Source organism: Microcebus murinus, chromosome 1 (assembly GCF_040939455.1).
Source record: "Microcebus murinus isolate Inina chromosome 1, M.murinus_Inina_mat1.0, whole genome shotgun sequence".
Taxonomy (NCBI): Eukaryota; Metazoa; Chordata; class Mammalia; order Primates; family Cheirogaleidae; genus Microcebus; species Microcebus murinus.
Window position 1 is genome coordinate 7,890,998 of NC_134104.1, and position 13,712 is coordinate 7,904,709.

General features: G+C 44.8%; 1 protein-coding gene across 1 annotated transcript; it reads right to left on the minus strand.

Moving 5' to 3' along the window:
• Window positions 1-4,973: 4,973 nt before the first annotated feature.
• On the minus strand, window positions 4,974-13,456 carry RIPPLY3 (ripply transcriptional repressor 3). The gene is made up of 4 exons (XM_012782906.2): window positions 13,276-13,456; window positions 12,152-12,218; window positions 8,225-8,292; window positions 4,974-5,688 (listed from the first exon to the last, which is right to left on the minus strand). Exons 1-4 carry the CDS (start codon window positions 13,380-13,382, stop codon window positions 5,355-5,357), a joined length of 576 nt encoding a protein of 191 aa, XP_012638360.2. The 5' UTR covers window positions 13,383-13,456; the 3' UTR covers window positions 4,974-5,354.
• Between the last annotated feature and the right edge of the window lie 256 nt (window positions 13,457-13,712).

A 13,712-nucleotide genomic window follows, 5' to 3' on the forward strand; every position in this document is an offset into this window, starting at 1 on the left:
GATGGCCAAGGAGTACAAAGCCTCTGTTAAATAGGAGGAATGTTTTTATTTGTGATCTATTGCACAGCCTGGTAACAGTTAAAAATAGCAGAGTGTACATTTCAAAATTGCCAAGAGTAAATTTGAAATGTTCTCGCCACAAAAAATGATAAGTATTGGAGGTGATGGATATGTTAATTAACTTGATTTAATTATTCTAAATTATATTCATAAACCATAACATCACTTTGTACCCCATTAATATATACAACTATAATTTGTCAATTTATAATAAAAATTTTTAAGTAAATAAATAAAATTGTCTCCATTCTAGTAGGGATGCTGCAGTAACTCACTGTGGTTTTAATTTGCATTTCTATAATGATGTTGAGCATCTTTTTGAAATATCTGAAACTATAAAATAAAATCTGCTTGTAATGATTACTATGCAATGATGAAATAGAATATTAAAATAATACCATAGGTTGGTCCGAGTGCAGTGGTGTTTACAACTAATTGATCACAACCAGTTACAGATTCCTTTGTTCCTTCTCCACTCCCACTGCTCCACTTGACCAGCCTTAAAAAAAAAAATAAAATAAAATAAAATAAAAATAAAAAAAATAATACCATAATTTTATTTGCCCAGCAACCTCCTTTTAAGGTAGTCAAAACTATTTTCATCATTTTATTATCCATCATTTTCAAGATCATCATCAAAAAGTACCTATTTATGCATTGGCCTTTCACCAGCAGCTCTGCAAAAATGAGTCATGCAGGTAAGATTCATGCCCTGCAGGAAGACAGAAAATTTTCCTCTGATTATTTATAGGGCAGTTTTTCTCTTGCTTAGATGTATTATCTTCCTATCACGGAAAAAAAAAAAAACGTAACAAAATTAAACTGCTCAAACAAACAAACAAACAAAAACCTCTGTGAGTTCAGTGAATTGTGCAGGGTCCAAATAAAATAAAATAATGGGAACATCTTAGTAAAGTCTGTAATTCTCATGGCAGGGATGTGCAGTAGAAACAGGGAAGCCAGAGGGCCCAGGATGATCTTAAGGAATTGCTGGTGAAGGATGTTGCCCCAATCAGAAGCAGAGAGGCCCATGCTCATTGCTGGGAAGGAGCATTTTTATAGGATGTGGGTTCTATTCTCAGATTTAATGCTTTCTCTATAATTACCTAATGGTTGTGTGTGTGTGTGTGTGTGTGTGTGTGTGTGTGTGTGTTTAGAGACAGTATCTGGCTCTGTCACCCAGGCTGGAGTGCAGTGGTGCAATCAGAGTTCACTGAAGCCTTGAACTTCTGGGCTCAAGCAATCTTCCCGCCTTGGCCTCCCAAGTTGCTGGGATTACAAGGCATGAGTCACCATGCCCGGCCGTATTTCTTCTGTATGTAAAGAGATGAAATGAGTTCAAGCCTTGGTAAGTTCCTAAGAACTTCATGGAACCTTTGGAAGAAAGATCTTAGACTTCTCCAGAATCTTAAGAGATTAAATCTTCCAGATCTCCTTTCATATTTCCATTTCACATGCCATTCCTAAATAAGCTCTAAAGTCCTGTTACAAAATCCCAATTCAAGAAGAATAAACAGCCCACAGACTTGAACATCTATCTTAAACGGTCTAAGAGTCCTTTGTATGAAGCCTACCAGAATTTACTACTAAATCCTGAAAAGTAAATTTTATATGATTGTATTGGCTTGTTAGTGGTATATATTTTACATTTTTGCAGACTCCCTTAATAACTAATGTTCTGTTCTCCTTGCATGAAGACAATGCTATGAAAATGGACTGTGTGCTATGCAGTAGAATGTTCCAACAGGGTGTAATGAGTCAGGTACTGCGAGGTTCATCCGAAGTACTGTTGCTCTTCAGGCCAACAGCAGAAATCTCCAAAGCAAGGATTTGCTTATTTCCTTATTAAAAAAAAGAAGAAGAAGAACAAATTTGTCTCTGAGCCAAGGTAACTGGATTGTGTAGAAATCAAGTCTGTTGGTGAAGACATTAGTGCTGTACTGTAACTAGTGCAAAGAGGTCTCCACGGTTGATGCACACAGCCCAGGGGACTGTGCCATTGAGACTTCTGTGTTTATTTCAACCTAAAATTTAAAAAAAAACCTAAAACTTTAAAAGTATAATTTAGAAACCAGACACAAAAGATCACATATTGATTCCATCTAGTTGAAATGTCCAGGATGGGAAATCCAGGGAGACAGAAACCAGATTAGGGGTTGCCAGGGGCTGTCTCTAAATAAATAAACTATATAAATTAAAATTTTTTTTGCCCAAGAAACTGGATTATAAATAATGCAGATAATGCAACCACAAGAAAGCAACAAGAAAATGGCAAAGCTAACATCTTTGCTTTTATTTCAAGTTCATCGTCAGCCACATAACAAGCTAAATAAAGCTAAGATCTGGTGGCCGGGCGAGGTGGCTCACACCTGTAATCCTAGTACTCTGGGAGGCCAAGGCAGGCAGATTGTTTGAGCTCAGGAGTTCAAGACCAGCCTGAGCAAGAGTGAGACCCCCGTCTCCACTAAAAAAAATAGAAAGAAATTAGCTGGACAGCTAAAAATATAGAGAAAAAATTAGCCAGGCATGGTGGCCCATGCCAGTAGTCCCAGCTACTCGGGAGCCTGAGGCAGTAGGATTGCTTGAGCCCAGGAGTTTGAGGTTGCTGTGAGCTAGACTGATGGCACAGCACTCTAGCCTGGGCAACAGAGTGAGACTCTGTCTCAAAAAAAAACCAAAAAACTAATAAATAATAAATAAATAAATAAATAAGAAAGATCTGGCAAAAAGTTATGAAAAATAATTAAAATTATCAAGAAAAATAGGGCCGGGCGCTGTGGCTCACGCCTGTAATCCTAGCTCTTGGGAGGCCGAGGCGGGCGGATTGCTCAAGGTCAGGAGTTCAAAACCAGCCTGAGCGAGACCCCGTCTCTACTATAAATAGAAAGAAATTAATTGGCCAACTGATATATATATAAAAAATTAGCCGGGCATGGTGGCGCATGCCTGTAGTCCCAGCTACCCGGGAGGCTGAGGCAGAAGGATCACTCGAGCCCAGGAGTTTGAGGTTGCTGTGAGCTAGGACGCCACGGCACTCACTGTAGCCTGGGCAACAAAGCGAGACTCTGTCTCAAAAAAAAAAAAAAAAAAAAAAAAAAAAAAAAAAAAAAAGAAAAATAATTGAATCATTAACATCTTTTATCATTGACCCTCAAGCAAAGCATATATTATACTTCAGATAGTATTAATTGTATGTTCAAAATCATGTGATCCTCAATACAGCATTTTACAAAAACTTCGCTAAGCTTAGTAAGTTTAGCAGCCTGTTTTGCAATTCCTTGTTTAATACAGAAGTTTAAAAAGAAACATACCACTGGGAAAACACTTTTTCTTCCTCCCACGGGAAAACTGGTTAAAATAGCAAATAGAAAAAATGGGCAACCAATTGAAATGCGTTGTTTTCTTAGCAAATCCATGGGAAGACTCAAAGAAAATTGGGCTAGAGATGTGAAGAAACCAATGTTACAACAAATCATGCAGTGTGGGAGGTCTGAGTACAGTCGGGTGTAAGTACAGGCGTTTCTAACATGTTTCAGCTTGTGATATTTGCAAGATTCTGTTTCAATAATGAAATTCAGTAGAAGCTACTTTTTGTGAGCCACTAAAAGAAGGATGTGTCAGAGAAGTCATCCTCAACCATAAGTTACCTCTTTAAATATGTATATTTTATGGAAAACCTAGATAAGTATAACCATAAAATTACTTCTTTAAAAATGTATTTTGGCCAGGCATGGTGGTTCACTCCTATAATCCTAGCATTTTGGGAGGCTGAGGTGAAAGGATCACTGGAGGCCAGGAGTTCAAGATCAGCTTAGGTAACATAGAACAAGACCTGGCTCTACAAAAAAAAAATTTAGCCACACTTGGTGGTATGCACCTATAGTCCTACCTAACGTGGGAGACTGAACCAGGAAGATCCCTTGAGCCCAGGAGTTCGAGGTTGTAGTAAGCTATGATTATGCCGCTGCACTCCAGCCTGGGTTACAGACTAAGACTCTGTCTCTTAAAAAAAAAAAGAGTTAAATATTTTTAAAAATCTTGACAAACTTTAAAAAATATTATGGCAGTCTGGGAGGCTGAGGTGGATGGATTGCTCAAGGTCAGAAGTTTGAAACCAGCCTGAGCAAAAGTGAAACCCTGTCTCTACTAAAAATAGAAAGAAATTAATTGGCCAACTAAAAATACCTAGAAAAAATTAGCCAGGCATAGTAGCAGATGCCTGTAGTCCCAGCTACTCGGGAGACTGAGGCAGAAGGATTTCTTGAGCCCAGGAGTTTGAGGTTGCTGTAAGCTAGGCTGATGCCATGGCACTCTAGCCAGGGCAACACAGTGAGATCCTGTCTCAAAAAAAAAAAAAAAAATCTTAAAACAGGAACTATTTAAATCTAAAAATATCTTAAGCAAAAAGGTGACTATCAAACATTATTTCTTTTCAAAATATTTATTTTAAGTAGAAATTTATATAATGTACTATATACAGGAAGACAACCACATGTAAAATAATTAAGTCAAAAACTTTGAGGTATACACTCATTTGGTTATCAAAATATAAAAAACTCAAAATAATTTTACATTAGATATTTTAATTAAAAATAGTGATAGTCCATTCAAGTAACAAGTCCAAAGCTGTCATCAACTAAGAGGAATTACAGTTCTAATCCTTATATATGCATACAAACAGTCCTTACACAATAATCACGTACTTTTTAAAATCCAGAACTGTCCCTTAGAAATTCATAACTTTTTCTTTGTTACTCTTATGAAAATTATTCAGTATTTTTTTTTATAAACAAATTTTTTTTTCAAAATACTGCTAACTGCATCAACCCTTGGACAATGGATTAACATTGGGATTTAATATCTAAATTGTTTTTACAAAAGTAGAAATAGCTAAATAATGAGTCTCAGGTTAAGTGAGAGGTGGGGGTGGGTCACTAACCTATACAGGAATAATTTGTAATCTGATCAGCAGAGTGACAATGCTCCATGAGCTTTGAAAGTTGGCTCTACCTGATAACAACCAGTGTCGACACAAACCTCTTTGTCCTGGAACCCTTTCTCAAAGGCATGCATGAGTGCACCAAAAAAGAATCCCCGGGAGAAAGAAAAGTAAAAGCTGAGCTCTTGCCATGAGTAGAGTGCTGAGCAGCCCTCAGCCCCTGCAGGCCCAGCAGTGGGTGCAAACTGTCCTGGCTTGGCTGTCCCCAAGAGGACAAGGGTGGGGCAGGCCTGGACCAGGGCCCAGGAGGAGCAGCCCTGTGGGGCTGCGGTGGAAGAGAGAGCGATTCACGGATTCATTTGTTGGAGGAGCACTCACAGTCCCCTGGGGGGTCACCGTGGGGAAGCTGACCCTTACCACAGAGGCCCCCCGTTCCACCCGGTGGCCACCCTTGGTGTAAGGGCCCATCTCTGCTCTTTCCCCCTTGGTGATTTTCCTCTAGACCGTCTGGCTCCTGGCAGGGAAGATGGCAGGGCGGGGTTTCTTCCTCTTGCTCCTCATCCTCGGAGTCAGACCCATCAGACTCATCGTTGTAGAAGTGAATCGTGGCTTGCACTGGGAAACTGGCCAGCACTTTCTCCCCGGATCTCTGCAGGTATTCTTGACGTTTGGAAGCGGGTAGATAAAGTCTAATATTTAAGAAACAAATACACCATTAATCAACCTGAAAACAGCCCTAAACTCCTTCTAGAGAAGCCTTCTCCCTAGAAGCAGCGAAATCCCGAGTGTCTTCCTAAGTCACCAGAACGCGGAACTTCGGGCACCTAACGGAGAGACCTGGGGACAAGCCCCACCCTAGTTCGGAAGTGAGCTGTCGTCTGAACGAGCAAATCCAGAGTAGAAAGATGTGCTTGGCGAAAAAAACAGAAAGGAAAAAAAGAAAAAAGCTCAGATATATAAAATTTGAAGCCCCTAACTTTCAGGTCTTATGGAATTCAGGATTCTCATAATACATGGAAAGTATTTCAAACATTCTCCTCCTCCCCATAATATCTTATCCTTTACTTTGCATTCACTAATTTATTTGCATTTTCTCCCATGGTCTTCTGAGGAAGTGACAGGTTTGTCAATTGAGTACTGCTTACTTGCAAAGCTGATTTCAATATCCCTTATTCTGGATAGAGGAGAAAAGAGAGAGAGGAAATACCCTCCTACAAGTAATGTAGGACAATGTTTTACTGCCTAAGATTTCCAATAGACCAGTGGTTCTCAACTCCCAGAGGACATATGGCAGTGTCTGGAGACACTTGTGGCTGTCACAACTGAGGGGAAGCCACTGGCATTTAGTGGGTAGAGGCTAGGAATGCTAGCAAACATCCTACAATGCACAGGACAGCCCCCGCAACAGAGTCATCCGGCCCAAAATGTCAGTTGTGCCAAGGCTGAGAAATTCTGCAATAGACAGAATGTATATCTAAGACAGAAATATAAGCATAGTTTAGTTTTTAGCCACGTTAAAAATTAGGTATATATGCTGACGTATTTATAAGGTGAATTTGTAGGATGTCTGGGATTTACTTTAAAATATACTAACAACAGCCGGGCATAGTAGGTCACACCTATAATGCCAAGATGGGAGGATCGCTTGAGGCCAGGAATTTGATACCAGCTTGGGCAATGTTGCAAGACCCTTCTGTCAAAAAAAAAAAAAAAAAAAATTGGTGGGCGTGATGATGTGCATCCATAGTCCCAGCTACTCTGGAGGCAGGAGGATTACTTGGGCCCGGGAGTTTGAGGAGGCAGTGAGCCATGATGACGCTGCTGCAATCTAGCCAGGGTGACAGAGAGAGACCCTGTCTCAAAAATAAAATAAAATACGCTAACAACAGCAACAAAAAGTCGTTGGGGGTGATAAATATGATCAGATCAGAAGAATGTTGATAACTATTGAGGCCAGAGAGTGGGTACATGGCATAATAAAAATATTATGTATCCAATATTTCATCCATAATGAAATTATGTATCCAGCGTGCGATGCACAGTTACATGGCTGCAGCTAGTGCCCCTGCAGTCACCGCATGCTCAACCGAGCATAAAAGCTTCCCCATGGATTCTATGAGGATGGAAAACCACTAACGTAAGGATACCAGGAAGCCTTCCCTCTAACCAAGCCGAGGGGCTCTGAATTTCATCTCTGGAAATGAGTGTCTTTGGGATATATTAAAGCTTTCTAGGGTAACCTTCTGGGGTGTCCAGGGCAAAAACACCCCGAGGAGTGGTTAATTTGGGGAAGGAAATGGGAGATTGAGAGCGATAAAGACAGATAAGAGCTCTCAAATGGACGCAGTGTAGGCAGGATACAGCAGTGAAAATCCTGGGCACTGTCAGGACCACGGACGCACAGCTGAGGGCTGGAGGAAAACAGTGTGCGGAAGGCGCTCTGAGCCCGCTGTGGCGGAGCCGTCTCCATCCCTCACTACTCAACACAGATCCTGAAAGTCTGCTTTGCACTACACAATACATTAGCTTATATCCTGGAAGAGAAACAGAAATGTACCTCAATATCTAAGTAAATAAATAGATGTGCATATCCAATTCATATGCAATTAAATTTAACACAAGGCATACCATGTATAAATTAAAGTTATAAAGAAGAGAGCCCGGTCGGCTCGGTGGCTCATGCCTGTAATCCTAGCACTCTGGGAGGCCGAGGAGGGCGGATTGCTCGAGGACAGGAGTTTGAAACCAGCCTGAGCAAGAGTGAGACCCCCGTCTCTACCATAAATAGAAAGATATTAATTGGCCAACTAATATATATATATAGAAAAAATTAGCCGGGCATGGTGGTGCATGCCTGTAGCTACTCGGGAGGCTGAGGCAGAAGGATCGCTTGAGCCCAGGAGTTTGAGGTTGCTGTGAGCTAGGCTGATGCCAGGGCACTCACTCTAGCCTGGGCAACAAAGCAAGACTCTGTCTCAAAAAAAAAGAAGAGAGCCCAATTGCACCTTGCAGCCGAAACACCAAATGAATGAACACATGAATAGTTTTCAGAAATCCAACAAAATATCCTGAAGTCCCTTGGTCTGAGGAAACTAAATTATATCAAAGAATATATTGAATTATTTTCCACTTTGTTGAGAATTGATATGGTTGAAGACACCAAAGTGTATTAATGCTTCTATTAAAAGGAAATTAGAGATTTCTTATTGTGAAGTCATGTATTACCTTACAGGATGCTGAAACCCAAAGGCTCCCTTTGATCCAAAAGTTTGCTGGGCACCTCCGGGCTCAGGCTGTAAAGACAGACACATCCACACAGATACAGTCAAGGAGCCTCTGGAGGTGACCTCCTGAAGCTTTAAAAAGTAGAATCTCAGTAGTCTGCAATTGTTCTGTACCAATTTTAGAGAGTTTAAACACCTTAGCAGTAGCTGATAAGCCTGTTCCTTTTACTGTGGCCCAAAATGTCCCAGGCGCTGTGCGGGATTCAAAGATGGAAAGGGTGGGATGCAGAGCCTTGGTCCAGGCATTTTACAATCTAACGGAGAGAGCTGCACGCGTATGCAAACGACTAAGCGACAAAACATAATACGGTAAGACACTCATGACCCTAAGTGGGGAGAAGGATCAGGAAACGGTTCATGCAGGGCCTGGCAGAGACGTCCGTGGCACATGGGTGTGATATTCTCAGGCTGTTCCGGCAGGGGACAGCATCAGATCAGAGGGGTGAGAAAACAGAGGGCACGGCGGGGAACTGTGGGCAGCCCAGTGTGGAACGAAAGAGACGCTGCGATGCTCAGAGGTCCTGATGGCAGAACGCCGTGAACACCCACTACTGAGTTTAGGTCTGATTCTAGATACAGGCGCTGCTGGCTGATTCTTGAGCCAGGGAGTTCAACAATCAGATCTGCATTTCAAGGACAGTGGTGGCTGCTGGGAGAGGTGCATAGATCATGTTGGTGAAGAAAGGAAGGTACTAGTCTTGGCAAGAGGTAATAAAGGTATGAGTGCAGGTAACAGCGATCGGAAAGGAAAGGAAGGGCAGAGCCCAGGTACATACACCTCAGTAGCATCCAAAGGTTGGAGACCACTTGAGTAGCAGGAGCCAAGGAGGGGGGCAGCTGGTCTGAGCACCAGGCAGCTAAGGACAGCATTAGTGAGGACAGGACACAGCAGAGAGCCGGGCCTGTCCATCGTAACCTCTGAGCAGGGTGACGGGGAAGGTGAGGGGATGGTCACACTCTACCTGTCCAGGGTTGATCCTGTTCTGCCGAAACCCCTGAGGCGGCTGGGCCTGAATGGATGTGGCCTGAAATATAGCCAGATTATCCCAGAGGCCGAGAAGCCAGACATTGTCATTTGACCTCAGGTCTCTGAAACCTGAGTTACTGCAGAGAGTAAGGAGTGGGGTGTTCTGGATCATGCTGGGATGGCCTGGAAATGAACCGAGATGGACTGGGGCAATGGATCTGAAAGACCGAGCCCTTGGAGTCCATGGAGTTTAGTGGGAACAGATGAGGGACCTTGGGGGGAGGGGTCGTGTGTGTACACGACATCTGTGAGCAAATCAGCCCACGGGGAGCCTCCTCAGACATGACGCTTTGTCAGCCGCATTTCTGTAACACACTGTGATGAGCTAAAGGAAGTACAGTGAGGTTCTCCGGAACAAAATCCTTTCCATAAAGTTGTTCACTTTTTGGGTGCTACAGGAAATGACTTCTGTGTTAAGCTCTGTTTGCAGTTACAAGATGCTCCTCAGGCTCCCTCTACCACCACAAGCAATCCTGTCCTGCTAAAGACAATGTTACACCCCGAGATGGGGCAGGGTCCACCCGACACGCAGACTTTGGTGGACACCAAAAGGCAATGGTAGGTGGTGCGGAGAAAAAAATAGCTTCTTCAAAGCATCTGGTTCTAACCAGCTTCTGTGAAACATACAAGTACACCTTTATAAACTTTAAAAAGTTTACGGCACAAACATTTACAACTTTAAAAATTTTACACCACAAATATCCCGATTATTTTCCAGAAGGATCTTATTCAAGATTCTTTTCTGTTGAGGGAAATGTCTAGATATCCACATATTATAATTAAGCACGGAAATGTATACAAGATAAGCTCTGTGCTTAAAGTATGTAGGTGTGTGTATGTGAGTGTGTTTTCTTCCTTTTTTTATTTTTTATTTTTATTTTAGAGACAAGGTGTCACTACTACCTTGCCCAGACTGATATTGAACTCCTGATCTTTTCCCTTGGCCTCTGGGTGTGTTTTCTCAAGAGCAAGGGAACAGGCGTGAGCAGAGACACTCCAGCGAGGGTGGGCCTTCTCCCATGTGTGCCTGTGACCCAGGGCTAAGGCCGCGGACAGGCCCAGGAGAACAAACAGTGCCTGGCCGCTTCCAGGAAATTCCCTCGCTTGCAGTGCCCGGCAAGTGGCCAAGAGGGAAATGTGACCGAGGTCAAGAACCGTTTAGGTTTTCCAGGCAGGCGAGGTGGACAGCTGTCTAGGTGTGCTAGGAGCACCAAGTGGTGGCCCCGCTGCTCAGGACACGGGGCCTTGAGGCCTTCCCTCCAGTTTAGCTTTTATTCTAATTTTGATCTGCTTGCCGGGAGTCCTGGTGCAGGTCACCAGGCCACAAGCCGCCCTCACTGGCACCATTCCCTGCTCCTGGCATTTCTTGAAGAATACAGAACAGGGTTGAGCCCAGGAATTCTCCCTCTTTGTCGGGAGAGGGCGCTGTTGAGCAAGACGCGTTCCTTCCCGCGCGGGGCTGCGCTCACCTGCCGGGCTGCGGGGAACCGCGTGCGGCGCGCGCAGCCCCCACGGAACACCACTCCTCCCCCACCCAAATCCATGGACACAACTCTTCCTGCACGGTGACAGGCAACCGATTGACGAGAAAGTTGCTACAACTTAACATTGCTCTGCAAGTAATCTTCATTTTTCTCACAAATGGCCTTCTCATTATAAATAGAAAAAAACCAGACACCACCTGCCTTACTTAGGAAGTGTGCTATGGTATTTCCATTCTTGCAAACACCTGCTAGGCTCCACACGCATTTCATTTAAAAGAAAATTGAATAGTCATAAACATCTATATTATCTGTCACACAAGCACCTTTAAATCTTTTAAGAACTTAAGTCTGAATGCAAAAGAAGGAATTATTTTACATTATTTAGATATTGTATGTAAGAATGATTTAGGCTAAAAATCATATCTCTTGTTAATTTGATATAGATTTTATTTGCTTCATTCTTTAAAGTAAATAACAGTAACTGAACTAAGACTCCCAATATTCAGATTAATTTAACACAGTAGCCTAAATATCAAAATATGATGGAGTGCTGTCCCGCACCCAAATTTTCTTACTGTATTCCAGATAATTGCACAGTAAGCCATATGCCACGTGTGTTATGTAAATTAAATACAGGGTCCTTCCCAGCCTGCTTAACTCCAGCATTTTAAGTAAGTCATCAAAAAAAAAAAATAAAAGTCATCAATTTATGTTTTAAACATAAATATGTTTGTTATATAACAAAGGCAAGGTAAATTCTATGAAAGCAAGTCATTACATCAATAAGTATAAAGCAATTTAGTTACCAATGCAGGCTAACAAAAGAATAGTAGTGGCAATTAATCTTTGCCCACAAAGCACTCGGCTTGAGTGTATTTGCTCAGACAACATGAGTTACCCCAGGAGTGCTTGCAGACAGCGCCAAAGTGCTTCAGAAAGGGCCAGACGCAGGTGAGGGCTTTTAACTGCAACTTCTGGGCTCCTTGGATGGGGCTCTGCCCTATTTGCACTGTGTGGCACTCGGCTTTTTTCTAAGGTGAGGGGCTGTGACTGCCTTCTCCCCTCCCCTCTCTACCTGCTGGCTTGCAGAAGAAACCCCAACATGGAAGAAACCCCTTATAATTCCCACGACACAGCTATGCCATAGTGGCTTTGCTTTTCAAGAAAGGAGAAGCCATCAGGAGCCCAATCTATAATGTGACTCAGGTCTGAGTAATACCTTACTCATACAGGCTCCCAGCCCCCAGGCGCTGATGAGTTAGATGTCCCAGGCAGGCCTTTCGCGGTCCCTTTATTTCAGAGATGGTGCCACTTTCTGGCTGGACTGGTTACCTTCAACGCCCACAGTTAGCCTTACCGGGCTTCCAGCTGTGGTCGGCTCAGCATCTCCGGGGGTCAGGGTCCACGGTCTCCACGGTGCGGGGCTGCAATGCAAGCACCAGTAGGGAAAAGACATTTCTGCTGTCTTTTAAATTATTGAGAGCTAGTCTCGTTTCTAGTGTCTGCCTCAAAAAGAGTCACCGGACACCCCAGAATGTCCCCTCAAGTTCTCCATCGGTGTTTTTCTCTCCTGATGCACTCCCAGTTCTCTGCCTTCAATTAGGTTTTGAGAAGGTAGGTCCCAAATCTGACACTATTATTGGGGAACACATTAGGTGAGGGATTTCTCTCCCAACTAATTCTGGCTCCAGCCTTCAATTCTGGACCTCCCACTATAGCTGGCTACTTTGACGCTTTCAGGGGTGGGGAACCTGTGGCCTCAAGGCCACATCTGGCCCTCCAGATGCGACAGTGTGGTCCCTCCACGGAATCCAAACTTTATCAAATCCCTTCATTGAAAGGATCTGTTCTGTAAAATTCGGATTCAGTCAAAAGGCCACACTCAAGGATCCAGAAGGCCACGTGTGGCCCTAAGGCCTCAGTTTCCCACCCTGCCTCCATCTCAGAAAGATTTTGATTCTACAGAGATTATTTTAGAGTTCTACAACGCAAAAAAGGGAAAAATCCGTTTCTCCTCTTTGGCTACCTGGCCCACCGAGCCCCTCCCCTCCCTCCCCGACGAATTCGATTTCCTTAAACCTGCCAAGGGCTGGTAACAGCGATAGCGAGCGCTGATCCCCAAGCGCAGGGAAACCAAAGATTGCCACCAAGAAAGTGACATTCAAAGTGAGGGGATCTCTTTGCAAGGCTGGCTTACGGTCCAGAAACGTCAGTGCTTCCCCGCCGGGTAAATCCAGATACCCTATAAACCGAAGTGTTGGCACATTTCCTTGCCAGGTACCACCTGGGCCTCCGCGGTTCAGAAGCGGGCGCCGGTCTCTGTCCTGGCTAAGGAACTTGCTCGGCGTCGCCGTCGAGCTCAGGGGCTCCGCCCGGCCTCGGGGGTTTCGGTGTCGCGGTGGCCCCCGCCCGCTGCGCTCCCCGCACCCGCGCGGCGCGCGCCTCTCCACGCGTCCACCTCTGCCGCGGGGGCGCCCTCACCTGTCTGGGCCGCGCGGTGGCGGCGGCCTCGGGGGCCGGTCCCCGGGGCAGTGACAGAAGCCCCCCTGAGCCTCCCGAGCTCCGGCAGCCGCGGCCTCGGGTCTCATGGTGCCCGCGGAGCCCGCGCCACTCCCGCGCGCCGGCCCCGACCGGCCCGTCTCGGCCCGGGCGAGCGCTCTCCCCTCCCCGCGCGCCGGGCGCCAGGTTTAAAAACGGGGGCGGGGCGGGAAGGCGACAAAGGAAACAGCGGGGAGTCGGGGGGGGGCTGGAGAGCTGCGGGAGGGGTTGCGGGGGGGATCCGGGGTGGCAAAGGGGAAGCCCGGGGAGGAGGAGGGGAAAGGACGAGAGAAGTTCCCAGCGGGGACAGGGCCAGCCGGGGATGGGGAGGAGACAAGGAAAGCTCAAGGAGGGGGCGCCGCGTGGCCGGGCGGGGAAGG